At 36.1% G+C, this 27973-nt stretch overlaps 1 protein-coding gene across 3 annotated transcripts in view; it reads left to right on the plus strand.

Annotated features, from left to right (window-relative positions):
• The window catches only part of CCDC82 (coiled-coil domain containing 82), a 36979-nt gene extending 9361 nt beyond the window's left edge, over window positions 1–27618 (plus strand). For 2 of the 3 annotated variants that reach the window (XM_036324617.1, XM_036324618.1), the window contains exons 4-8: window positions 9356–9448; window positions 10715–10839; window positions 14098–14268; window positions 21371–21556; window positions 26662–27618. In XM_036324617.1, the coding sequence (XP_036180510.1) occupies window positions 9356–9448; window positions 10715–10839; window positions 14098–14268; window positions 21371–21556; window positions 26662–26730 (644 nt within the window). In that variant the 3' untranslated portion in view covers window positions 26731–27618. Of the gene's footprint in view, window positions 1–9355; window positions 9449–10714; window positions 10840–14097; window positions 14269–21370; window positions 21557–26661 lie in introns of those variants that run through there. The other variant, XR_004970326.1, reaches the window with a different exon arrangement.
• The last annotated feature ends 355 nt before the right edge of the window (window positions 27619–27973 follow it).

A 27973-nucleotide genomic window follows, 5' to 3' on the forward strand; every position in this document is an offset into this window, starting at 1 on the left:
GGAGGCGTATTTTCAAAGTAATTGTGTATATTCTCATTGGACACAACATAAAACTTAGACAAGTCATAGCATCTTAAAGAATAGTTGTAATATGAAATCTGAAATCATATAAGTGAAATTTTAGTACATATTTACATTACAATGTATTGGTCCATCTTGCACTTTGAATCGATCTTATTTTACCCATGCATGATTTTGTAACATCATGCATGGGTCAGCTGGAAAATATTGGTTCACTAGGTTTTACAAATCTTCTAAATATTGATACATTTCATGATACAGTGTTTTTAATATTTGGTATCACCACCAGTCTTATCAGAAAATTCTTTAGGTTGCGGAAGCTGTCAAGTTCATAGTAACAGATACAAATTTTTCAAAATTCTACTTTCTACTTAAAAGTTTATATATTTTTTTGTCTTTGGCAACAAAAACATGAGTTCTTTGTTCTTTTTTGAGAAAGTATTTGACAAATGCCAGCATAACCATAGTTTGTCAGTCTTTCTTTCAAGTAAACATGGTGCATCGTGACAGTTGCGGCTTTTTAAGCTCCCAACTCAGTTTTTTTTCAAAGTATGATTGATCGTACTTTGATATGCAGCACAACTACTTTATGCATTGTTACGGCCAAAGTCAGTCCCTGGTCGCAGAACTCACTCAGTCCCTGGTCGGGCACCACTTGTTACGGCCAAAGGTGATCCTGAGTGGGGGGGTGAAAGGATTGAGAAAAGACAGGCAAGAGAATAATAGCTGGGTCTCGGTGGGACGCTGTTCCCTGATGAGGAGACAGCGCCGGCGCCCACAAGCTGTGTCTTTATTTTATAGCAGATGCCACGAGGCAAAGTAGGGGCGTGATCACATTGTTTACAGCATTCTCGTGAGTTTCAACCTCACTCAACTACATGCACCTGAACTCTAGCACAAGGCACGTGGGGCCACGTGTTTGGACCATAGGTTCAAGCTTACAACCATAGCTGTTGGCTATAATTGTGCTGGAGGGGCCCTGCCCTCCAGCTGGGACTTGCACGTGGCAATGAGAGGAACCTGTCCTTTCATTAGTCTGAGGCTTGAACCTGGCCAAAACACTGTAGCCATGCCCCACAATGCATACATCCCATTTCATCACATTAAATGCTCGAAAGATGGATACTCAAGACTTAATAAAATTAATAATGTTTTACTACTTTGTCAGGGACATTCTTAAGTGAAAGTAGCTTGGTTACTGAGTGCATAGCAGTGATGACTAGTAGTTTGGTGCTGCCTCCATGCTAAGGGGCCAGTTGCCTTACCTATAGTTACTTTTTCACCATCATTAAAAATCTCAACAAGTAAAAACAGCAAGTGATTATCTTAGTGTTACTGCTTTGACCTCACAGATCACAAATGGACTTGGGGATATACAGGGGTCTACAGGACTTGAAGCATCGCTCAGTGAAACCTATCAGCAATAGGAAAGTAGAAGCTTTCATATTTTCATATAGTTAATGAAAATATAAATAATAGGACCCTGAACGTTTAGGGTATCTTTAAGTATGTATTATTCTGATCCCTGTAATTGTATACGTGAATTCAAACAGGCTGTTGGAGGTACATTTTTTTCTTAATTTTTTTATAAGGGAAAAAAATTAAGTGTATTATAATTCAATTTAATCACTTGATTTGTAATGAAATAGGTTGAGCTGTACATCAAATTTAAAGAACTTTAGCAGTTACAGAAATGTCAGTGATAGGCATTTATGTATTGAAAGTGAATGGCTATTGTACTTAGATCAATAAGCATTGGTTCACTTGCCACCTCAATATTTGAACATCAGGGAAATTCAATTAGAGGGTATCCCATCATTCTGGATTATAATATCTAAAATGTGATAGAACATTTGCTGAGAGATACCCACTCATACCCACACCTGCTAATTAGTGAAAATAAAAGTCCAGCATGTTGAACTATTTTAACTTCCTTCTCTATTCTACACCTTTGTGCTTGCTTTTGTTTTTTTAAGGGCCATTTTAGATTTACTGAGAAATTGAGTGGAAAGTAAAGAGAGTTCCTGTATAACCCCTCACACACACACATCCCTGTTATTAACCTCTTGCATTGGTACATCTGGTATGATGAGCCAATATGGATGGAGTATTATGAACTGTAGTTCATAGTTTACCTCAGGGCTCACTGTTTGTGTTGTACATCCTATGGATTGTTTGGTATTTTTAAAAATGTATTGTTCAGTTATAGTTGACATACAATATTACATTAGTTTCAAGTGTACAATGTAATGATTAGACATTTTTATAACTTCTGAAGTGGTCACTACGATAAGTCTGGTACCCACCTGGCACCATATACATACTTACTACATCATTATTGACTATTTTTCCTATGTTATACTTTACACCCCTTTAATTATTTTGTAACTGAAAATTTATACTTCTTGATCCCTTTCACCTTTTTCTCTCATCTCTGTACCTCCTTCCATATGGCAACCATCAGTTTGTTCTCTGTATCTGTGAGTTTGTTTCTTTTGTTTCTTTTGTTTGTTCATTTATTTATTTAGATTCCATATATAAGTGAAATCATACATATTAGTTTTTCTGTGTCTGACTGACTTCACTTAGCATAATACCCTCTCGGTTCCTCCATGTTGTCACAAATGACAACATTTCATTCCTTTTTTGTGGCTGAGTAGTACATTCTGTGGATTTTGACAAATGTATAGTGACATTACATATATGCATGATTACAGTATCATACAGAATACTTTCACTATCCTAAAAATCCCTTGTGTTCCACCTGTTTACCCTTTCCTCACTCCCCTGAGCCCCTGACAACCACTGGTCTTTTTACATAGTTTTATTTTCGGCAGAATGTTTTATATTTGGAACCACACAGCATGTAGCCTTTGAGATGGGCTGCTTTCACTTAATAATATGCATTAAAGTTTCCTCCATGTTTCAGTGTGGCATGGTAGCACATTTCACTGAATAATTCCATTGTATGGATGTACCACAGTTTATCCATTCACCTGTTGACGGGCACATTGTTTCCAAGTGTTGGCAATTGTGAATAAAGCTGCTATAAACATCGTGTGTAGATATTTCTGTGGACATACATTTTCAACTCATCTGCTAGGTAAATACCAAGGAGTTCTGAGCTTGCTTTTACTACTGAGCATCTCTACATCAGAGGGGGATGTGGTCCATTTTTCATGCAATACATTTTATCTTGTGTGTTCTTAACTGCAATTGCTTCTTCTAGCTCTATCCTTACAAGCTGTCTTTCCTTAACTTGTAACCATACCCAATGCCTTTCCTCACCTGAGTTGGCATGTCTCATTAGCCACTATTCTAAATCTTTTTGTTCAAGTTTCCTGTAACTCTACAAAGCATTGTACTCAGGCTCTTGCACCCATTAATCCAGTGCAATCGCTCTCACTAAAGTTAGTGATAATTTCCTAGTTGCCAGAATGCTCTTCATTTCGTCTGTATTAACCTGGTATTGCTATGTGATTTATCACCAACCATTGATGACTCACACTTTCAGAATGTTCTCTAGTTAGCTTCTGTGCTAGCACTCTTTCTGGCCTTTGTCTTTTTAATATTGCTTTTCTCTTTTCCATTTCTCATGTAAGTATTGATGTTTCTAAAGGTTCCACCCTCAAACTACCTTCATTTCACTTATGCGTCAGGAAGTCTCTTTCCCATAAGTTCAGCCTAATCTGTAGGCAGAAATTCCAAAACCTTTATTTCCAGTGCAGTTTTTTCCAAAGCCTATGGCCCAAATTTTCATCATTTTATTAAACATTTTCATCAGGGTGTCTTTAAGACACCTCAGACTCAATATGTCCAAAACTAAATGATTGAGAGGTAGCATAAGTGAATTTGGGGGGTGAATGTAGAACTATTGTTTTCTCAGTTGTGGTGGTGGTTACATTAGTAACACCTCAGAATAGAATAGTTTCCCCTCCTGCTACATGGTTGTAGCACTGGAAGAAAATCATAGTCATTTTCCCTTCTCACCAATCCCTGTATTTCTCTATATTTATTCTGAGACTGAGACTTCCAGATAAGATATGATAGAGTGTAGAGGGGTAGACTAGCAGTGGTCCATTGTATTTCAAATCTATCTAGTGTTCATTCACTAAAACTATTATGTACAGCAGTATCGGAACAACCTTCAGATTTGTGGGTACTGAAGATGATTTTCCCAGTACTCTATCATATGCTCAGAGTGACAGAGAACCAAGTAGTAGATATAAAAGCACATCTCTAGTGCCTTGCTAGATAAATGCTTGCTAGAAGACTGGAAATTGGACTAAGAGTGAACATTAACTTTTCCACCTGACACTTAAAGAGAATCATTGTATCAACACAGCACAGAGTGTGCCTGAGGACAATCTCACAGCCATTTATGTTGAAGGTTAAATCCTGGAACTGTCCCTCTTGCTCTAGGATAGTAAAAAGTACCAGTGAACTACTTTCGCAAAAGGTATAGGAAACATTGCTCTGAAGACTCAAGAGGGAAAAAAATGCCTGTGAAAAATGTGTCATTAAAGGAAACAGAAGAATATTATATAAAACATTTGCTTTGCAGTCTATGGAAAAGAAACAGGAAATTATGAGGAGAGAACAATTTGAGATGAAAGGGAGTTAGCTAAGATGAGGATAAATTGCTAGTAAATTAAAAATATCAAGTCAGAAATAAAATCTACATAGAATGTGGTAAGGAGCAGAATTAACAGAATAGGAAATCTCATCAATGACATATAGGTTAAACCTAAGAAGTTCTAGTGTAGAGAAGAAAAAAAGTTCTGAGGGAAAGGATAATACATAAAGGAATCTGAATGAAGACCCTATTTCACAAATTCCTGGTAGTGAAATATAGGACAAATCTAAAGAAATTACATAACTTTAATGAGAGACGTAAAAGAGTATTTGAATAAGAAACATAATATTTTTGGATGGACTTTACATATGGAGATGGGAATTTAAAGGTATGATAGAAGAAAATACTGAGTTGTCAAACACTTTATGCAGATTTAAGAGACACACATCCCAATAAGTTGATGAAAAAGATTTGCAGATAGACATGCGAAGGAAATATTTTCCTAATTACAAGAATAAAGAAAAAGTTATCTAACCGTTTCTTTAGAACTATAAAAATTAACATTAGGTGCCATATCAATATAACATTAATGTCAAAAGAGAAAAATTAAACCATAATTTCAATCGATTCTAAAAAGGCATATGATAAAATTCAATGTCCATATGAGCATATGTCCTTTCCATAACAAAGAATATTTTAAACCAACAGTCAGCATACTTACAGTTAAGCACTAGAGATAGTCTCTGTAATAAAGAACGAAACAAAAATATTTTTACGATCTTTATCCTAGTGTTTTGAACAGTGTGACAAGACACAAAAGTAAAACAAATATACTATTGATAAGGAAAAGACATTGCTTGAACATAACATGATTAGATATATATATTTATATAAACTAAGTTTCTGATTTAATCAAGGATACAGAAGATAAGAGGGAGGATATGAATTCATTGCGAGCAGAAATAGGTGCAGCATATATTTCCACAGTTTTCTCACGTTCTCTTTTCTCTTTGTGGGGTTGAGGTGGAACCTGGTAGACTAGAGAAAGAAGCTTATCTTGCCTCTGCCCTTTTACACTGGGCTTACACCTACATTGCAGAAGAAAGTACAGTGATAAATCTACCTAAGATAATATTTATAAGCATTCTCTTGTTTCTGAAAATAAACTGCAAGACCACATGCTTCTCAGGGTGGGGGGGTAAAGCAGAGTTGGTGCCCAGGAATTCCCAAACAGTATCTCTTTCTCTAGCTCTGGAATGTCCCAGGAGGCTCCTTTTCCACAAGTATCTAAGATAATCTTACTGTTTTGGAATTAGTAAAAGGTCTCAGAAGAACACTCACTGTACACCATCAATAATTATTTCAACAGTATGATGAGGGAGCAGTCCACTTACTCTAGCAAACACAATTAAGTTCCTAGGCATAATCATAAGAAAAACATAGCTTGCTATGTACAAGAATAAACTTTATTGTGAAATAGAAAAGAAAACATGAAGCATAGAGACACAGCATGTTTCTGGAAGGTAGTAAATAGTATGAGAAGTTATTCTTCTGAAATTGTTTGAAGAACAAAACAATCCTAAAGTTCATTTGTAAGAACAGATACTATAGGAGAATAAATAAAATTTGAAAACAGAGAAAATCAAAAGGCTTGCCCCCCAGATATAAAAAGTTATCACAAAATTACAATAAGTAGAACAGTGTAGTCCTGACATGAGAATGACAACCAGATCAGTAGGAAGATGGTGCTAACACAAAATCGTAGCAAATACATGGAATTAACATGAAAAAGGGTGCATGGAAAATCAACAGAATGACTAGACTATCCAGTGATTGGGTGTGGGGAAACTGATGAACTGCTTTGAAAAATCAGCCTCTGTGTAAACCCAAATATTGTTGGTTTTCTCCTGTGTATTTTTGAAGTTTTTTTTTTATAATCATGGAGAAAAGTTGTAAGCAATATTTCTAGGCTCTCCCACAGAAGCCCGCCTAGGGAGGAGTTATAGCACTGAATAAAGTTCTAGAGGAGGTCTGAGCTCTAGTTCTGATTCTGCCTCTATCTAGTTGTGTGACCTTGGATAAGTTATGTCATCATTGTGTCATTTTTCTTAATTTTAAGGTGAGATCTTTGAATTTAATTTTCTCCAATTTCACATCCAAGTCTAAAATTTCATGTTCTGAGGTATAATAATATAGTAGTATTCAAGACGAATCTCACTACCATGAAGAACTACATCTCCCAAGGATAATAGAATGAAATCTGGAGTCAGAGTGCCTGGGTCCCAACCTTGGTTTTAACGCTAGCTGTTGATCTTAGGGAAGTTTTACATCCTTCTCTCTATCTGTTTCCTCAACCAAAAATAAATGGAGGGTCATGCCCTGGCTGCTGTGTTCCACGGTTAGAGCGTAGGCCAGTGATGGCGAACCTTTCGAGCTCGGCGTGTCAGCATTTTGAAAAACCCTAACTTAACTCTGGTGCCGTGTCATATATAGACATTTTTTGATATTTGCAACCATAGTAAAACAAAGACTTATATTTTTGATATTTATTTTATATATTTAAATGCCATTTAACAAAGAAAATCAACCAAAAAAATGAGTTCGCGTGTCACCTCTGACACGCGTGTCATAGGTTCGCCATCACTGGCATAGGCCAGTGCACCAAAGGGTCTCAGGTTTGATTCCTGGTCAAGGGCATGTACCTTGGTTGCAGATTCGATCCTTGGCCCTGGTCGGGGCTCGTGGGAGGCAACCAATCATTGTGTCTCTCTCATCTCTCTCTTGCTCGCTCTCTCTCTCCCTCCTCCCTCAAAAAATAAATGAATAAAAATAAACTGAGAGTCATGATACTACATAGTAGGCTTGTTGTGAGAAATAAAGCAATACACATAAATACGCATAAAACGGGGCCTGGCATGTACTTACTCTGTACATTGTTTTAAATTTGAGAGGCCAGGAGCATAATTCTACCACCACCTACCCATCCACTCAAACACAATGAAGTCAAGGCCTTCTTCTTGACTTTTCGAAGGAGATTCTGATCCACATTGGTAGGAGGTTATTCTGTGATTAGGAAAACAAGAAAAAAGTCCAGGTGATTCTGATCCTCTGTCCTTTTATTCCTAATCCTCAGGAGACACTATCAGGGTCTTTGAGATAGAGTAGCCGTTCCCAAGCTCGATAGCAGGTGACTAATCTTGGGCATTAGCACATTCAAGGCATAAAAATACAGAGGTAAAAAAATTATATTTCAATTTATTTGATAGTTAAATTTATTTTTTTATTTTTTATTAAGTTATTACATGTGTCCTTATCCCCACATTACCCCCCATCTCCCCCACTCATGCCCTAACCCCCCTGTTGTCTGTGTCCATTGGTTAGGCCTATATGCTAGCATATAAGTCCTTTGGTTAAATTTAGATGCATAGGGGATGGATTTGATTTTTTTGCTCAACGTATCAATATTTTCAGAAGTTTTTCCTTAATATAATTTGAGAAGCACTAGACAAAGTTTAAGTGCTTTTAAACACTTACAAATTAAATTATCTGCTAGTACTTGATATTGGTAGTCAAATCAATGTTGAATTCTTTTGAAGTATTAATTCATTTTCCAATTATGTTCTAATGATTTTTAAAAATATTAATAAATTGCTATGATCAATTCTTTTATATTTTCCAATTAGTCATAGGCCCTCTAAATCTGCTATTGTCATTTAGTTTTATCACTGCTTTATTTTGTTCACTTTAGTACTTCAATAAGACGTTTCCTTTAAACAAGAATGCGTACTAAAAGTTTCCCCTAAATTCTAAAAAAGGAGCTAGTTACAAATCTTTCAGTAACTAACATATAGGTTAAAAGTTTCTCCATGTTAAGTCCTATCTTTGCTTTATTTCAACTGAAAGCAAAGTTCAAATTCAACCATGGATGCTAATAATAGGTCTTATTTTTCTTTCATCCCTTACCAAGCATCTTCCATTTTTCCTGAAATACTCCGGCTGCTTTTAATATGTCTTCACCGATGCTCAGAGTCGACAGTTTGGGTCACGGAATGGGTCGTGTTTTATAGAGAACATGTCCACAGCCATAGTAAACCTTGATCCAAGAGCAATGGGAAATAGTGGGCACCATCTCTCTTATTATTGCCTGTCTCGTCAAACAGATGATATTATGGACCAGACTGGGTTAGTGGGAAATTAGGCTTATATATTTGATATAAGAATGAGTAGACATAGTTTTCTAAATCGATGTGGCAAATCCTAAATCAGGGGCAGCAGAAAGGGAAATGAAATTTTTATGGCCACTGGGATTCTGGCGAGGGTAGCAATTTCACAGATAATTTTGTATGTAACATGTTTTGAAGAAAAGGAAAAAGAAGTTTGGTGTACATATTGAACAATCCACCTATAGACGTTTTTTCTCTTGCTCTCTCTAATTGTCAAATTGATAATTAAACTTAGGTAAACAGGGGACGATTTTGATTGTTTTTACAGCATATCTCTTCATTTCCCCTAAATAAGTTTGGAAAGTGAAGATTTATTTGAAATAACAATAGAAACTTTGGATTAGATGCCAGTGAATCTGGAAAATGGGGATTTGTTGAATGACCAGAGAAGTCACTGAGGCAACTAATTTATAAAATTAGAATAATTAGCAATTTCTTCTATTTATAGTATTAATTTTCCTAGATTTGGAGGAATGAACCTATTATATTCAGGAATTGTTTTGTATACTAGATTCTGATATTAAATTCATTTCAGATTCTTTTAGTGACCCCTACACGCACTTTGAAAGAGTTGTGAAGGCTCTCCTGATCAATGCTTTAGACGAATCATTCCTGGGAACATTATATGGTAAGTTAATAATATGAATGCAACAATTTTTTTTCTAATTTTTAAACAACTATATATATTGTATAAAAAAACACAGGAGACCCATCCGTAGGGCCCTCTAGTTATTGTTCCCTCTAAAATCAACTGTACAAAAGTCCATTCAAAAACTTGTTTATTATTTGAAATGTGGACAAGACAAAAGAAACAATGTGACAGCTCCCTGATCTTAGAGCATTCACTGTGAATTTGAAGATATAGGATATGTACTCTTAAAATAGCAGAGTAGTTCAACACTCATGTGTTGTCCCAGCCTCTGTAGGCTCCTTGAATTTCACCAAAAGTGATGCTGATTTAAGCTTCTGTGCCTTTGCTCATGCTGATCCTCCCTCCCTAGAATATAATCCCTTTCTACCCTAGATTGTCCAGGTGGGTGTGAAATCATTTTCACTATTAAAGCTATCTATGACCTACTCAAATAATACTTGTCACTCCCTCAGTTGTGCTGTCATTATACTGAGTATGGTGGTACTGATGTGTGTGTACTTTTCATACTTGTATTGAAAATTTATTTTGCCTTTCTCCCTTTCAATACCATGAGAAGAAGCATACCTTATGTTTATATACTTATCTCTTGCATCTAGCACACTATATAAAGACTATAAATATGTTCTGTTGAATTATCTATCTGCATGCCAAAATAAGGTTTCATTTATAGCTTGTTGAACAAGTATTTGTTGAGAGCCGACGAAGGGCCAGGCGTTATTTGAGAGCTGGAGATATGGCAGTGACTATGACATGAGCTTCCTGCCTTCATGTTGCATGAAGTCTAATGGAAGAGACAGACAATGAGTAAACAAATATATAACATAATATTTGTTCTTGGAGGGAAAAGGATAAAGATACGAGAGTGATAAAGACAAAGAAAGTCTAAGTTAGTTAGATTGGTCAAAGAAGATGTCTCAAGAGGTGACTTTTGGACAAAAAGCTGCAGTGAGGGAGGACACAGCAGAGAGCACAGCAGTTAAAGACCCTTAGGAAAGACTCCCTTTGATGTGTTCAAGGAACAATTAGAAGGCCTGGGTGGTTCTTTCCTTTCCCTAATGCTCTGATGGAATGATGTTTTTCACATCATTAACATCTTATTTTAATTTAAAATGCTTCTAACCAACTAACCTAGAGCTATGGAAAGAAATCCTTAAGTATTCAGTTATTTCAATGTTTCACAGGGGCAAAGTGATTGTTGTTGTTGTTTTGTTTTTTTGTTTTTGTGGTTATTCCCCTGAACAGATCACACCAGGCAGAAATCATATGCACGAGAAATGCTGACATCTCTTGATTATTTGGACAACCACTTTGTTCAGCCTCGTCTGGAGAACTTATTCTCTAGGAGTCGCTGGAAAGAGCAGTATAAGGTACACAGGCTTGTTTGTTTTTGAATCTCTGGAGGGTGGGGGAGAGTGGGAGACCTCTCAAGATTTCAGTGTTCTGTTGGGCTGAGCAGTCTTCTCAGTTATTAGCATTTTTCTTTCTTGAATAATCAGCTGCTTGTTTCTGACCACTTCTAAAGGCTATTATTGTTTTAATTATTCACTTACTTATCTATTCAATAATTAAGTGGCTCTAAATGATGAATAACTTTAGAACATCTTTAGTGCTTATCCCATGTATTAAAATGAGGAGGTTGTCATCCTGGCCAATGTGGCTCAGTTGGTTGTAGTGTCATCCCTTACAACAAAAAGTCATGGGTTTGATTACCCAGCAGGGCACATGCGGGGTTGGGGATTTGGTCCTCTGTCGGGGCATGTACCAGAGGCAGCTGATTGATATCTCTCGAACATCCATGTTTCTCTCTCTCTCTCTCTCTCTCTCTCTCTCTCTCTCTCTCTCTCTCTCTTTCTTTCTCCCCCCCCCCCTCTTTCCCTCTCCCTCCCTGTCCTCCCCCCCCAAAAAAACCCTTTTTTTAAAAAAATCCTCACTCGAGGATATTTTTCCATTAATATTAAGAGAGAGTGGAAGAGAGAGGGAAAGACAGAGAGAAACATCAATGTGAGAGAGACACATTGATTGGTTGCCTCCTGCACGAGCCCCAACCAGGGCCAGGGCCAGGGCGAAGCTTGCAACCAAGGTACGTGCCCTTGACTGGAATCAAATCCGGGATCCTTCAGTCCGCAGGTCGGTGCTCTATCCACTGAGCAAACTGTCTAGGGCCCCCCAAAAATCTTGAACATGTCCTTGGGCGGGGATTTAAATAAATAAATAAATAAATAGATAAATAAGGAGTTTGTCTCATAGGATGTTAATTATTGTTTCAGAAAAGAAATTAAAAAGTTTAAGAAACAGTGGGTTTAACTTAACTGGAGGACTTTTCAGTGACATTAATGCGATAATTTCTACTGTAAATCCTCGAGAGCCATGTAGTATGTAAAACTTTCCATGTTGTGTTTTACTCTGAGATGCCTTATTGTGGAGTACGTATACCTCCTAGGAAAACTGGTTTCCATAATGCAATTTGGGGATTACAGCCTAGGTTGTCTTTAACATCCTCCACCTCAAGATTTTGTAATTCTACCAATTTGAGTAAAGCATCTTTTTAATTTATAAGATTTATTGGATTCCTTGTTATCCTCTAGATTTCTTTATGATCTCTAACAGTAGAGAGTGCACTAATGAATTTTAAGGTTTCTTTTCTCTCTCTACTTCTAACATTCTATCTCTAGTAATTGTTAGCAAGAGGAAAATGGCAAGATAAGTGAGGTTCAAGTTCCCTAACATCCTTCTAGCACTGAAATCATTAGCTACTCGACCTCATTTATGTCAGGAGATTTGGCTTCTCTCAAGGCCTGTTCAGCCTTAAATTACCTAATGATAAATTAGACACAGATGGTTTCAGTTAAAAGACAGTTATAGGAAGAAGACTTTAATTGAGTTTAGGGTATCTTTTTGACTTTCAGTATTTTTAACCTCTCTAAACTCCAGTTTCTTCCTCAGATCCAGAAAATATTTACCTACTTTAAAGGGAAATATTTACTTACTGGAAGGTAAAGCAGGTAGTACAACTCTTAGAACATGATGTAAATATTTATTCTTTAATAGAAAGAAAAACAGCGTGACTATTTGTTCATTTAATTTTGCCAAATAATTTACATGCAAAGTAAAGTTTCTTATTCTATCTTCAAAGTTAACCCCCTGAGGAAGGTACTATTATTTCTTCCGTTAGAGATGAGGAAACTGACTCAGAAAAATTGAGTAACATAAGGTTATACATCGAATAATGAGCCAAACCAATAAATATGTGAACCTAGAAACCTCATGTTTCTAGGGTTTCTCTGACTCCAAAGCCCATACCCCTGTGCTGTATTATGCCTGACCCCACATGGTAGGCTGTGCTGCATTTGGGTAACCCAGTGTTTGAAGTAAGGATAAGATACAAAAAAAGAGTGCCTTAAAAATGTAGAGACACAGATGATTCTGTGTGATCTTGGTCAGGATAAGCTAGGTTATTCTATAAAAATCAAATAACATGACAAAGAAAATAAACCCACAACAAAATCTCAGTAGCGTAACCCAGCAGTTTGTTTCACTTACCGTGGTTGTCCAGTGTGAGTCAACAGGCGTGCTCCGCTTGTCGCCCTCGCTCAGGGAACTGAGCTGATAGCGCTTTCTGCTCAGCATGTGCTTCCTGACTAACACAGAAGCAGGGAGGGAAGGTGCTCGGTCACCCGTTCATTCTGCATGTCAGCCTGTGAGGGACATGTGTCATGAAGTGTCATGAAATATGAGAAATAGTGAAGGCAGACAAAAGGCCGTGTTGTTGTGAATCATCCAATGGAAAGAGAAAACTATTCGTCTGTTGGGTGCTTAATTAATAGAGAATGTGAAAGTGGCTTAGTAACCCTGCTAATACGCTCCTTGTGTACAGTTCAAATATTGTGGTAAAACCTAATCTATACTACTAATTGGAACAGTAATATCTAGCGGGCCTAGAGCACAAGCAAGAATACTCAAGCACAAGTAATTTCACAGCTTAATAAAGCTTATTTATGAATGCCAGACATTTTCTACTTGTTTACTTACTGCTAACTCAGCTATTCCACTGTCCACATCAACACTGACCATCTAGCAATCCTAGCTCCAAGTTGTTTATTTTCCAGTACTTTAGTAAGCAACCAAAGGAGGATTAAAATATTTCTGGAATATTTTGTGGAAAATATGATATAATTCACACAATGGAGACTAAATGTGATCTTGGTTTTTTTCAGTTGTTGACTTACCTAAACCTTTTATTATATTGTGAATTTTTGCTGCTCATTATTTCCTATCTTTAACTAGTAAATACCTCATTAACATTAACTAGAGATGAGAGGAAGGAAAAGAAATAAAACTTGTGAAAATCACAACTTAGTAACTCATCAGTGTAAGGGATATAACTGGTTTATTTTCTAGTCTGGTTTCTTTCCATTTAATATTCCTAATTTTAAATTTATTTTTCTATTGCAAAAAATCCCTTGTCACACACTTACTGTGTGCTCAGTATTAAAGTTAGAAATACCAGTGTTTTGCTCTTACATCTCATCCTGTTATGATTCCTAAAATTGGTTACATTCTTTTTATGTTGTTTTTGTTGTCCTCATTCTAATCCTTTAAAGCTTAATTACATCTTTTGTTTTCAGGAGCGGGTAGGAAGTTATTCTGATGTGAACATCTCTCCAAAGAATGCTAAAGACTGTTCCTGCCAGGCTTGCGGGTTGCATCGCCACTGTGCATATTTAGTGAGCTTATCAGGGAAGCAGTACAACCCCAGGACTATGAAAACTGATGATTTCATGCCATGGGACAAGCAGGTATTTCCCCTTCATTTCAGTTTTCAGTATTTGGGAATTTTAAATACATAAGCTTGCACAAATAACCTTAAGTTATTTTTACAAATGGAGAAAGCACTAGGTAAAGGGAAAGGGGTACAAGTTTTGAATATGAAAAATATGTTTTATAAGCAGATTCACTCCTAATTCAGTAAAATACTAAAATCCATGCATATTCTCTAGGTACAGTAGGTACACTTCACCCAAATAGTGAGGGGGAGTGGGAGGGTGAGGATGAAAGGTTGGTAACTGGGGCAGGAGAAGCAGATGTCCCCTTTTGAGTCCAAAGGAGAATTTGACCCAAGTGGAAAATTTTATGAATCTACCGAATTGACAACCCACAAGCAAATAATTGAAGATGCCTGCTCATCCTAATATGAGAGTTGGAAAAAACCATGCCCCCACCTACGCTATATCAGAAGTGGGTCAGACTAGAGCAATTACCACATACTTAAGGTGCTGTTAATTCTGGTGGAATAGATAAAACTGAAGAAAACATTTGAAATATTTGAAGAAAAGTATTTGATAAATGATAGCAAAATAGTGCAATGGGAAGAGAGAAAACGTATAGATGTAGACTACTTCTATTTCTTTTAAAAATCTATGTAAAAGTGTTGCATTTATAAATGCAAAACTATTGATATTGAGAGCTTCCTCTGGTGAGTCTGTATATCTGTGAAAGGTGTATGTGTGTTTTGGGGGCTAGAGATTCAAAAATCGACTCTAAATACTGGCAGTCATTTATTAAGATACAAAGATACTATTTATCTGAATTCTGCTAGGTTGGTAATATGATTCCTCAGTATTACTGGGCAACAATTGACCAGATCCCTCTGAACAATCTGAGTGGTAAGAATCACTTAGAAAGTGTGTATTGAGGATAATGAATTCAAAATTCATCTTTAGTGTTTTATTTGGCAAGTAACTATAAAAACACATTTCTTAACATAGTCATATATAAATTTCCCCATCCTTTAAAACTGATTTATGAATTTATGAGATAAGACATCTAGACTCTTAATAAAAGTGATTTAATACTTTAAGGTTCTTTTCTGTTGTATAGATAAAACTATTGCTGTACAGCCCCTGTCTTTGCTGTCTACAGCTAATCTTGAAGGGGAGTATGAATTAGAAAACCATTTCTGGAGTTCTGATATCCTGTGAAGGAATAAGGACTCTATAAAATAATTGATTCAAATACCTAAAAAATAAGAGAGTTCATGAAATAAAAGCAAAGAACATTAATACATCAGTCACACAATGGAAAAATATAAAAGTTAAATATATTGGAAAATGATTATTCTCTATTTAAAGGCATACAATTAAAACTACCTAAAGATGCCAGTCAGTAGCTCTCCAGTAGCAAAGTACTTTTAAGTCAAATGACAAAATGCAGTTCTGTCAAGGCTGCATTGAAACTAGCCATTTCATGAGAAGTAAGATTCCTTGACAAAGAAAGGATGTGCTATATCTTTTTAGGTACTAGATAACAATATATAGCCAGAGTTAAAAAGTTATACATATTTGGTGCCTGTAAGTTTATTCTTGGCAAGGTAATTCAATAAAAGCAAATAACATAGTCATGAAGTTCATTGAAGCATTATTTATAGTTAAAAATGGGAAATAATCCAAATAAAATATTAGAGTAGTGATTTAATAAGCTGAGTACACCATTATTTTGTGATAGAACAAAATAATATTTTGAAGGTTATGAAATAATGCTAGGGTAAAGCAAAATAATAAGCAATGTATATACTACCTTGCATCTATGTAAAAATGTGTGTATGTTTGTATGTATGCTATGTGCGAACATTAAACTAGGTAATGTGTATATTAAGCTAGTGTGGTTGAAATTCTTTAATATTACATTTTTTCAGTAATTTTTTTTAAATAAGAATTATTTTATTTTCAGATATCAGCTTTAAAAAGTTAGTAAATAGCAAACTTGAAAGTAGCACAACAAAACCATACTTCTAGAAAGTATGGTTTCAGTAATTTTTTTTACTTAAGACTAAGACTCACTTATTAAAATTCTACTGAACTACAATGTCAATGCATGTATGGAAAGGAAAAGGAAAGAGGAAAAAAGGAAAGGAGAAAAAACAAACCTGTTTTTGATCAAAGGTATTAAAAAGACTGTGATCATCCCCACACCCACCCTCAGGTTATTTTGAAAAGGAATTCTCCATGTTGTGTTGCTGCTTATCACTATATAAAATTGAGACTTCTTGGGGTTAGCTGGAATTCTCTTTTAAAGTACAAATAATGCTTTAAAATAATAATCTTAGTGAATTTGTTTAATGATCAAACTTTTCTTTTTAGCTAAGATTGTCTTCTTTGAGAGAAGGAATGCTTAGATGGAAAGTAGACTTAAGGGGAGGAGCAATGTTAGTTACAGCATCTTGGGTCCGATATTGAGATGAGAGGCCTTGGACCACCAGATCGTGGTGAAGTCAGAGGGCATAGATGAGAAGGAACTCACCTGCAGGAAAGAGAGATGTAAAATCTGAAAGGCAGTTGGGAGAACTGTCAACAATTAATTTTCAATTTTGCCCAGAGTCTGTCCAGATTCCTGAAGGTGCTTAAGATCTGATGGGGAGAGGCAGTAATTATGACACAAAAGGCAATGGATAATGTGCCCATACAAAAGAAGCCAAGAGGAAGTAGAGTCCCTTGTCTCAGCCTATTGCACTAACTGTTGCCAGAGGCCTAGTATCAGAAAGCAAACTCCTGTCCATCCGCCCTCTTCCTGAGCATCTTTTTGCTTTCTCCTCCGTTTTTCCACAAGGAGCTGGCTCCTCCTACGTAAATAGGGCCTAGAGACATCCTGTAAAAAGTTACCTACAGTTAGCTGGGTATTGCAAATGTACCCAATGCATGTTTCATTGTATTTCCTTGCCTTGGTTTATTATCCAGTGTTTATGTACACTTCCACATGCTGTATCTAATAAATGTGCAATTCCCCATCTTCTTCTGTAGGACATTTTGGTAACAATTTTTAGCTACATTTTCTTTCTTTTTTTTAATTTCTTTATTGGTTAAGGTATTACAAATGTGTCCTCATCTCCCCATTAACCCCCAACCTCACCCCCACCCCCCGTACTCATACTCTCATCCCCCTGTTGTCCGTGTCCATTGGTTTGGCTTATATGCATGCATACAAGCCCTTTGGTTGATCTCTTCCCCTTACCCCCACTCTCCCCTACTTGCCCTCTGGGGATTGATAGTCTGATCGCTGTTTCTCTGTCTTTGGATCTGTCCCTCTTCATCAGTCTATGTTGTTCTCTATATTCCACAAATGACTGAGATCATGTGGTATTTATCTTTCTCTGACTGGCTTATTTCACTTAGCATAATGCTCTCCAGTTCCATCCATGCTGTTGCAAATGGCAAGAATTCCTTCTTTTTTACCGCAGCGTAGTATTCCATTGTGTAGATGTACCACAGTTTTTTAATCCACTCATCTGCTGATGGGCATTGTCATGTTCCTGTTCTTAGGGGAAATGGTTTTAGTTTTTGCCCATTGATTATGATGTTGGCTGTGGGTTTGTCATATATGGCTTTTATTATGTTGAGGTGTGATCCTTCTATTCCTACCTTGCTGAGAGTTTTTATCAAGAAAGGGTGTTGAATTTTGTAAAATGCTTTTTCTGCATCAATTGATATGACTATGTGATTTTTATTTCTCAATTTGTTTATGTGATGTATCATGTTTATTGATTTGCGGATATTGTACCATCCTTGCATCCCCGGGATAAATCCTACTTGGTCATGTTATATGATCTTTCTGATGTATTGCTGGATCCGATTTGCTAGAATTTTGTTGAGTATTTTGGCATCTATGTTCATGAGGGATATTGGCCTATAATTCTCTTTGATTGTGTTGTCTCTATCTGGTTTTGGTATTAGGGTGATGCTGGCTTCATAGAATGAGCTGGGAAGTGTTCCTTCCTCTTGAATTTTTTGGAATAGTCTTAGGAGGATAGGTTTCAGTTCTTCCTTGAATGTTTGGTAAAACTCCCCTGTGAAGCCGTCTGGCCCCGGGCTTTTGTTTGCTGGGAGCTTTTTGATGTCTGCTTCAATTTCTTCCATAGTTATTGGCCTATTGAGATTTTTAGAATCTTCCGGATTGAGTTTTGGAAGATTGTATTTTTCTAGGAATATGTCCATTTCCTCCACGTTGTCTAGTTTGTTAGAGTAGAGTTGTTCATAGTATTTTTTAACGATTCTTTGAATTTCTGAGGGGTCTGTTGTTATTTCGCCTCTTTCATTTCTGATTTTGTTTATTTGAGTCCTCTCTCTTTGCTTCTTGGTGAGCCTGGCTAGAGGCTCATCAATCTTGTTTATCCTTTCAAAGAAACAGCTCTTGGTTTCATTGATCTTTTGTATTGTGTTTTTGGTCTCTATGTCATTTATTTCTGCTCTGATCTTTATTATCTCCTTCCTTCTGCTCACTCTGGGCTTTTTTTGTTGTTCTCTTTCTAATCCTTTGAGTTGTAGAGTTAAATAATTTACTATCATTTTTTCTTGTTGTTGTTGTTTTTTTTAGCTTCGTTTTCAATGTATTTGTATGTTTGTTGGATCCCCTAGACTCAGTTTTCCTCAGATTTATCAGTTTATAGACTAAGCTAGCCTACATGTAATCATTTATGTCATTTTGCCTATCTGCTCTGACAACAGTCACAACAATACTTATTTCTTTGTCTCTGGTAGGTTTTAATACTGTCTATCTTGGAATTCTGTCCTTAATGGCCAGAAATGCAATTAGATAATTTAAAATAGTGTCTGAATACATTTCTGGACATTTAAGGACACTATTCTAACAACATAGATTAGTTTTACTTGTTTTATACTTTATATAAATGGGATCCTACAGTGGACACTGCATTGTACTGTATACATTACTTCATACAGTATAACAAGGTGAAAGTGCACTAAGATTAAGTACTACAGCTATTACTTACTGTTTTCTGTGAAGCCTTACTAGCAGTGGCTTAGCTCTTCCTTATAAAATGTGATCACATTTTAGAGAAAAAAAAATAGTGTAGGAACATTCTAAAGGTAATTTTGGGCTTATTGACCTACATAAGTGTAAGTAGATGCTAAGAAGATAGGAATTAGAAGTGGGAAGAAGTAAACTATAATGGGTAATGTTTTCAATGGACACTTTTGTTAACATACAGGGGGAAAAAATTAAATAAGGATTTTTAACACCTTTCCTTCTCTCTTGTCCAAACTTAAAAATTATGTACAAATAAATTCCTCTGTAGAATACAGTGTGGTGGAAATGAAAATCACATTATTATCCTAATGTATTTTATCTCAAACATCAATGAGAGGCTTCCCCAACACAGTCTACTTTGATGGTAGAAATGGAGAGACACAGGGTACCCCTAGTGGCCACTGCAACTATGGTGGTATTTTTTTACTCAAAATGGGAGGTATTGTCAAGTAAATTTTTATAATTGATGTGACTGATTTAATGATCATGTTGAAATGGGAAAGATACTTAGAGTAAGCAAGAAAATGCACAACACCTGATTACGGAATTTCTAATGATCTGAAAAACAAAAAGGTTTACACAGAATATGAACAGAAATCTGAACATTAGAAAAGCTTGTAAGCTGTCCCAAGTACCATCTTCACAGGGTAACACATAAAACCTGACAGTTGCCAATTATCATATTTAACTTTTAATTATTTTTGCCACTATACTCTCAGATTATTTACTGAACTCATCACCTCTGTGATCCCTTGCAATGTGGCTTCAGAAAAAGGGTGCAATTCTTTGTCAAATAGAATACAAGTTACATAGATCAGTATTGTTGCTATATCACTGTACTGAACCTTTGAAAGTATAACCCTTTAGTGAATTTATGCACAGAGTTAAATACATAAGTTAGCAAGGTTACTCCATGAAAATAAGGTTAATCATGTTATAATGCCTGGAGCCCTTTCTGTTTCATTTCCTACAGTGAGTGAAATAATGTGGGTACAGTTATTTTTAATTAGCTCAGTGCAGTGACACTTTCCCCATTTTAGCTATAGGTGTGGATAACAAAGTGTATATTCAGAATATTCTGAAAGGGAAATGTTTTTGTTGACTGATTTCACAAGAAGAGTACTAATTATAAAATCCTAGAAGCCCATTAAACATAAATATTAAAATCCTTGCAGTTTGCTAATAATAAAATCTATGATAATACAAGCATAATATGCTAATTAGACCAGACATCCTTCCAGACGATCTTCTGGATGAAGCCAGGGATGCGAGGGAAGCCCAAGTCCCAGGTGCCAGAGGGAAGCTGGTGCCAGCAGCTGGGCAAAGGAAGGCCTACTCTTGCACAAATTTTGTGCATCGGGCCTCTAGTATTAATATAATCAGTTCAGACTCATTAATTAAGGGCATAGATATGACTAAACAGTTATTTTTTACTCTACAAAATTTTTTAGAAGAAAGTGTTAAGTAAAAAACTGCCAGTACTTAGTACTGGTATGAGAGTTTGTTTTAGTTTCACATGTTGCTTATAAGCTAGAAAATTATTGTGATCCAGGCATTTTAAACTCAGTAACTGTGTATGTACAGCAGCCTGCATGCTTTTCTTGATAGGTGTGCCTATCATCTATCTTACTAGCCGTTTTTCTCCTCCTTCCCAAACATTTTTTTTTTTTTTAGAAAAAAGACTTAGTTTAAGCTTCACCTACTTGAGGACCCTTCTCCCCTCTATATTGAGTTAATTGTCTTCCCTTTGTATCTTGATAGAACCTTGTGCTTAGTATTTGACAAATTGTTTTATAATCATTTGTTTTACTCCCAAGCTCTCCTATAAGCTCTCCTAATACAGGTAGAGCATCTTTCACTTATGAATCTCCAGTGCTCAGCCCAATACTTGGAACATAGCAAGTGCTCAGTTTTTGTTAACTGGGTTATATAAATAAGAGAAGATAAAATAATCATTGTATAAACATTTAAAAAATGAATAATGCATTAGATTCTACTATTAAAATCTGAAAAGCAGAAAGTGTATATTCATTGCTATGTTATTCACATCGTGTGTCAAATTATGTTTATTTCTTGATTTAGGAATTTTTTATTGGCAGAATTTGTGCTAACCGTACCAGAGTTTATCATAAACTGAAACATTTTAAATTCAAGCTGTATCAAGAATGTTGCTCCATAGTAAATACAGAAAAACTTGAGGATGAAGAAGTTAAAGAAACAGTGGAAAGAATTTTCAATCATTCAAAAGAAAATGGCTGGATTAAGAAGGTAAGGTGGATATAAAATAACCCTCCCATTCAGTACACTCTGAACCTAATTATGAGCAGCAAGAGGATATCAATGATTAGAAGGCAGCGAAATTTAAAAGGGAATCTCTCCTTCTCTCCCCGTGTTTGCATTTTCTCTTTTTTTCACCCATTTCTATCATGCTTACCATTGTCCTACCCTGAATAGGTAATGTTCTAAGGCAGTCATTCACCTCGTCAGGTAACTTTTAATCAGCAATAACACTATCCCTCAATGGAGGCTTCCTGTTCTTTCACTTTTATAGATGTGTCATTGCTGATGTGTGTATGTATGTGTGTGTGTGTGTGTGTGTGTGTGTGTGTGTGTGTGTGTGTATATATATATATATGTGTATATATATGTGTATATATATATATATATATATATATATATATATATATCCCCTTGTTTTCTTTGCCAAAGTATAGGACTCACCGCTGCTTGTCTGCTTCCTATTCTTTAGAAAAGTACTTGTGACGTGAGAGTGAAGCAGCCCCTGGTGCGAATGTGAGGAAAGGATCCTGGCTGCCGGGTCTACTGCCGCCCACATCCTCTTCTTGAGGACATGGGACTTAGCAGTGAGCACTGCCCCTGAAGATTGAGGGGAATGCAGAGCTTTTAGGCCAGGGCACTGATTTTGCTCGCCCCACATCCTGTTGATCACAAAATTTGGTACCAGGGATCGAGTGGAGGTTCTGAAGAGTGCACTGGATTCCTGGAGGTCTGCTGGCAGCTTTAAGCTCTGGTCTGCTCCCAGAGCTTCTAGACTTGTTTATGGTGCATGCAAAGGATGCTCATAGGATTGAAATCTTTAAGACAGGTCTAGTCACATGAATGTGGAAGAGAGAACCCATAGGAGACTTTCAGGCAGCTCAGATCAACAGTATATTTAATCTTTAAAAAAAAAAAAAAAAAAAAAAAGGCCTGACTTGAGATCCATTGCCGGAGTTATTTCTGTCGTAGGGGAATTTGTGAAAGAGGAAAAGGAAAAAGAAGAGAGCTCAGAGAACAAACTTATGAGCAAAAGGAAAAAGAGAACAAGAAAACAGGAACTTCTTAGGACGTGTGATGCTCCGCAGTCTCCAGGTCTGGAGGATGACATCAAGATGGGTTTCCCTTTTGACACATCCTCCCACTACAAACCACCGCCCAGGGAATCTCTTTGCCGACTCCCCACATCTTGACACTTAAGTCTTGCTTCTCTCATTCGACACTTTCCAGCTTTTTATCTTTTACGTTGCTTCTGCTTCTCTCACTCCCATTACTTTCCTCCCTGTCTTCTGTGCTTTCCAGTTTGCTGTAGGGAGGAACCATCTTTTATCCAGTAAGTCCTGTCTTCATTTTCCTAGATGACATTAAAGCCTTAAGTGCTTTTATTGATGTAGTTAAGTGTTGCCAGCCCTTCAGTGGAGTTGAAAGATCTATTGGGACAGCACATTTTTAAAGAATTGTGTACTAGGCGTCGAAAAAAATCACTGTGCCTGTATCATATATATTATATAATTATATATTTGGGAAGAACAATAAAATTTTTGCAGAAAAAAACTAAAACTTTTAAAATTAAATACCTTGGAGAAAGCTTATCAGGGTTTGTAACGACAGAAGGGACCTGCAATAAGAAAAAATATTCTTAGAAAAAGAAAGCCAAGCGTCATATTTTGCTTAAAGAATAATACTCAGTGTTGGGCATGGATGGAATTTCAAAATCATACACATTTAGAACAATGTGCACTTTCTTTCACATAAAGTATCAAAGAGGCTCATTTTATTTTTGAGATTCGCTCCAACTTTAAAAATATTTGTCCATAGACTATCTCCAAAGATTTCTCCTGGAAACTGAAGAAGTTCATAGCCAACATAAACCCATGTGCAGCTTTTTGTGCTGTGCTTAAGTCCAAAATTGACACGGTGCTCTGACATTCTCAGTGTCACTCTGCCCGCTCCTCAGTGTCTGTGTGTGTTTAGCGTGATGATGCCTCCTCCTCTGGCCACAGTTCCAGTGCCAGGGCTCAGTGCTCCTGGAATGGTTATATATTTGTGGCTCTTTATGCTCCTGCCTCCCAATTATGTCAACCCCTTTTACCTTACACAAACTGTTTGTCCCTGTCACCCCTCCCCCTTTGCTCTTTCATCATCTCAGGATATCTCAGCATTTCTTCCTCAAAACCTACCACCTAGACGGACTTTATTCTTCTTGTTTTTCCTTCTAACAGTCGAACTAGGAAGATCTACTTTTAACCTAATTACATTAAAGATTAGGAGCAACTTGAGTGTAAAAAAATGATTAAGTTGCCCAGCTGGTGTAGCTCAGTGGTTGAGCGTTGATCTATAAACCAGAAGGTCATGGTTTGATTCTCAATCAGGGCACATGCCTGGTTGCTGGCTTGATACCCGGTGTGGTGCATGCAGGAGGCAGCCGATCAATGATTCTCTCTCATCATTGAAGTTTTTCTCTCTTTCTCTCTCTCTTTCTCTCTCTCTTTCTTTCTCTCTCTCTCTCTCTCTCTCTCTCTCTCTCTCTCTCTCTCTCTCTCTCTCTCTCTCCTTCCCTCCCTTTCCTTTATGAAATAAATAAAAGTATATTTTAAAAAGAGAAAAAACGATAAAATTATAATAAAACCAAAATATGTAATAAATATAATAGAAATATATGTCTCATTCTAAATTTGAGTGGAAGAACATACTATCATATGCCATTGGCAAAATTCTAACAAATTTTTTTTGTTAAGATGAAAGTGCATATTATGATGGGGTTTCCAGGGAAGTTGAACATAGTTGGGGTGGGGTGGTGACCACTTGAACACCAGAAAGTGAAGAAAATATGTCAATACAAGTATCAAGTTTCCATTTTACAGATGTATTTTAAGTAAATTTCAAACGTATTGCATAAATATTGTTACATAAATAAGAATTTTATATTACGATTGGGTATCCTGCCCCTTCCCCAAACTCTTCTCACTTGTTCTCTTTCCCTATCCCTTTTTCGCTTGAAAAGATTTTTTTGTCTTCTACTCCTTAAACTGATGCTTCTCAAAACATGGCCCTAAACTACCTGTCAGAATCACCTAGAAGTTGGTGAAAAATCCGTGGTCCCTTGCTTCACTGCAGACCTATTAAATGTGAATCCTCTGGGGACGTTAAAACCCAGTGGTTAACAAATTAGGTGATTCTTAGCAAATTAAAAATTGAGGGCCCCTGCTTAAAAGTAAATGCTGCACTAGGTTCCCCCATTTCTTTTTTGGCCAAACTGCTACTTCTTAGATGACACCAAACTTCCTTTGATGTTCTGAACTCTTTCTCATGCTTCTATTCCCATAATTCCATTAGTTTTCATCAGTAGGTCCATCTGGCACTGTAAGGGCTTGACATAATAAGACCAAAACTCCAAATTTTTAACAAAAATATAATAGTAGAGAGAATGAATGGCCAGGCAATGCTGCCTTCTGAGTTTCACTTTCCCTTTATTTTCTTTTTTTCACACTGAAGCTGCACCCTGCCCCGTCCCCCCCCTCCCCCCCATAAATCTCAGAAATAGCATACTATAATGGTTAAAAGCATGGATTTAAATATTTTCTAGCAGTAGAATTTGGGAGCAAATTTCTTCACTTCTGTAAGCCTAAATTTTCTCTTCAGTAAAATAGTAACTAAATAATAATAATTAGAGTTTTGATTATGGAGATTAAATAAATAACACATGGTAAGCATTTAGTATAGGACCTAGGAATTAGTAAGTGGTCAATGAATGTTAGCTAGTATTGGTAATAAAAGCAAGGAGAGGTTTTCCTTCCTTAGTATAGCTCAGATAGACTATAACTTTCTAAAATTTAATAAATAAGAAAAAATATAACGATAATATGAAAAGCATAAAACCAGTCAAATATTTAAAGTATAGGCTTCTAATCCTAGAAAACTTTACTTATATCTAATAGAACCCGTCTGGGTACGAGGTGAAGAGAATCCCTATGTAGTCCGTAGGTTATTTCTGCTGTTCTTCTTTTCGAGTCAGAGATCCTTGTGGGTTGGGGGAAGGTTCCATGCCCCTGTCTGGAACCTTCCATTTACTACAAAAGTCAGGGTCATCACCTCACTGGGAGAAGAATCAAAGTTCATAAGTAGAGTTAAGAAACCATTAGTCAGTTCATCTCCCTCCTGAGGTAAGCACTGGGAACTCTATCACCTTGAAATCTCCAAATCATCCTGACTCCTCTCTCTCTCATTCAAACCTTACCTTTACTCTCCTTCTTCATTGCTGTCACTCAGATTTGGGCCCTTATTACTTAAATTGTTGCAGTAGACTACTTGCCAAACTCTTCTAGAATGGATGTTTTACCTTAAAAAAAAAATATACCTTGGACCATGTCAATCTTCTGCCTTAACACCTTTAATAACTTTCCATGGCCTGTCATACTAGTGCTGAACTCCTTAACCTAGCGTTTCATACTTTTATTTCCTGACCTCAGCCTCTTTGGCTCAGTCTTATCTCTCTTGATTCCTCTAAAAAAACCTGATCATAGTAAAAACCCATACTTTGTCTTGTCACTGTTGTCTCCTACTGAACTCTCCCCACCAAACCTCTGCTACCAAATGGTTTTTCCCAGGACAGCTTCGATGCCATTCTTTCTGGTCACCTCAACTAACCATGCTCCCTCTTCTGAAGCCTCAGAACAGTGTCTGTCTGCTTTATGGCATTTGTTATTGGTTGTCATTGGTCTATTGCTACTGAACTCTGTTCTCATTAGGGGTAGGAATAGCAATTTTTTTGTACCTAGATAGTCATTAACAGAGGATTTGATATATGTTATGCATTCAACAAATTTTTGAATAAATTATTGAAGTTATTACATTTCTACAATAAATATATTAAAAATACATAGTTTGCAAGAAAGTTACGAAATTAATAATAATGCTTTATGTGAGTTAGAAATTTAAAATTTAAATTTTTGTTCCTTTTTATATTAAAATATTTTTATTCATGATTACCATGAAATGAAATTGTTCCTGTTCCTGTTCCTGTTTGTAGATTGAAAAGGCCTAGCTTACCTCCATTCCTTTAAGTAAAATAACTAGTTTTTTTATTGTATACACAGAAATATGGTCTACTTCAAAGATATCTCAATGATGCGGATTACTTTCAAGATGAGAAGTTTGCAATGTAACACCTTTTCTTCAGAGAAGATTTTATGAATTCCTATAGATGTGAAGATCATGAATATTGTTTCTCTGTATCATGTGATGTATTTATATATTTTCTGTATATCTTCATGGCAAAGTATCTTGTTTAAAACATGTTCATCGTAATTTCCATGAAGTGGTACTCTACAGTCTAATAAACTTTTATCTGCTATACATAGAAAACATAAGCCTAATCACTTTTAAATGTATTTTGAAGTTAATAACAATATCTTTATAACAGATGATTATCAATCAAGTGAATAAATGTTCATGTCCTGTCAATTTAATAGAAAAATACTGTATTTTTAAAATGTACTTAGACCAACATCAACATGTATGTATTGCTAACTAATATCGACATGTATATATTGCTGATGAACATTAACATGTATGTATTGCTGAATCCCTGCCCAGATGTGTTTTTTATTCTATTTTCACTAATGTATTTTTTACTGCTATCATGTAAATCAGTTGGCCATGGAATAGACCTCAGTGTATCATTCAGTTCAATGCCCTTGCCCCAGAATCAGACTATAGTAATTTTTTTCTTTTTCTAAAGTTTCCCTTAGAAATAAATTTCAGGCCTCCAGAGTTTTAATCCTCAGATTCAGGAATCATTTCATAATATGTATTTTCATGCTTCGCAATGTTTTCCTTTTTTCTGTTCAAATTTTGTCTATGTGTTAATGATTAAGATGCATTTTATTGCTTTTTAACAATAATTTTATAATATAACTATTTCTGTTAGGATCAGAAGATCTCAGAGAGATAGATTCAGCCAAATATATTTTAAAAGTATACTTTGGCATCTGCATTGCTTTGCACATCTAAATTAATCCATAATTTAATAAAAGTAAAATGGTTTCAGAGTAAACAAATGGACTGTCTGTTTCTTTAATTCCTAAAACTGATGTTCCAGCAAGTTCTATTTTACTGTAATTTTAGATACTTGTTTCTTCAAATGTTGGTTGAACCTGGCTTCATTATGTGGTTCATTTCATGGACTTCAGTGTAGCTGCATACATAAAATGCTACATGTTATTTAGTCCTTTCATCAAGATTACTTAATATTTTCTGCAATTTTTTGAAATTATTCCTATTATTATAAACAAATCAGGTAGGTAGCAAAAGCTCACAAAGTGGTGACCATACTGAAGCTGATGTCTCATGTGAGGAGTCCAGACCTTATTGCTGATGTGTGAGGTCATTGCAAATGAGCAAGCTTCT

This window comes from Myotis myotis, unplaced genomic scaffold, assembly GCF_014108235.1.
Source record: "Myotis myotis isolate mMyoMyo1 unplaced genomic scaffold, mMyoMyo1.p scaffold_m19_p_10, whole genome shotgun sequence".
Taxonomy (NCBI): domain Eukaryota; kingdom Metazoa; phylum Chordata; class Mammalia; order Chiroptera; family Vespertilionidae; genus Myotis; species Myotis myotis.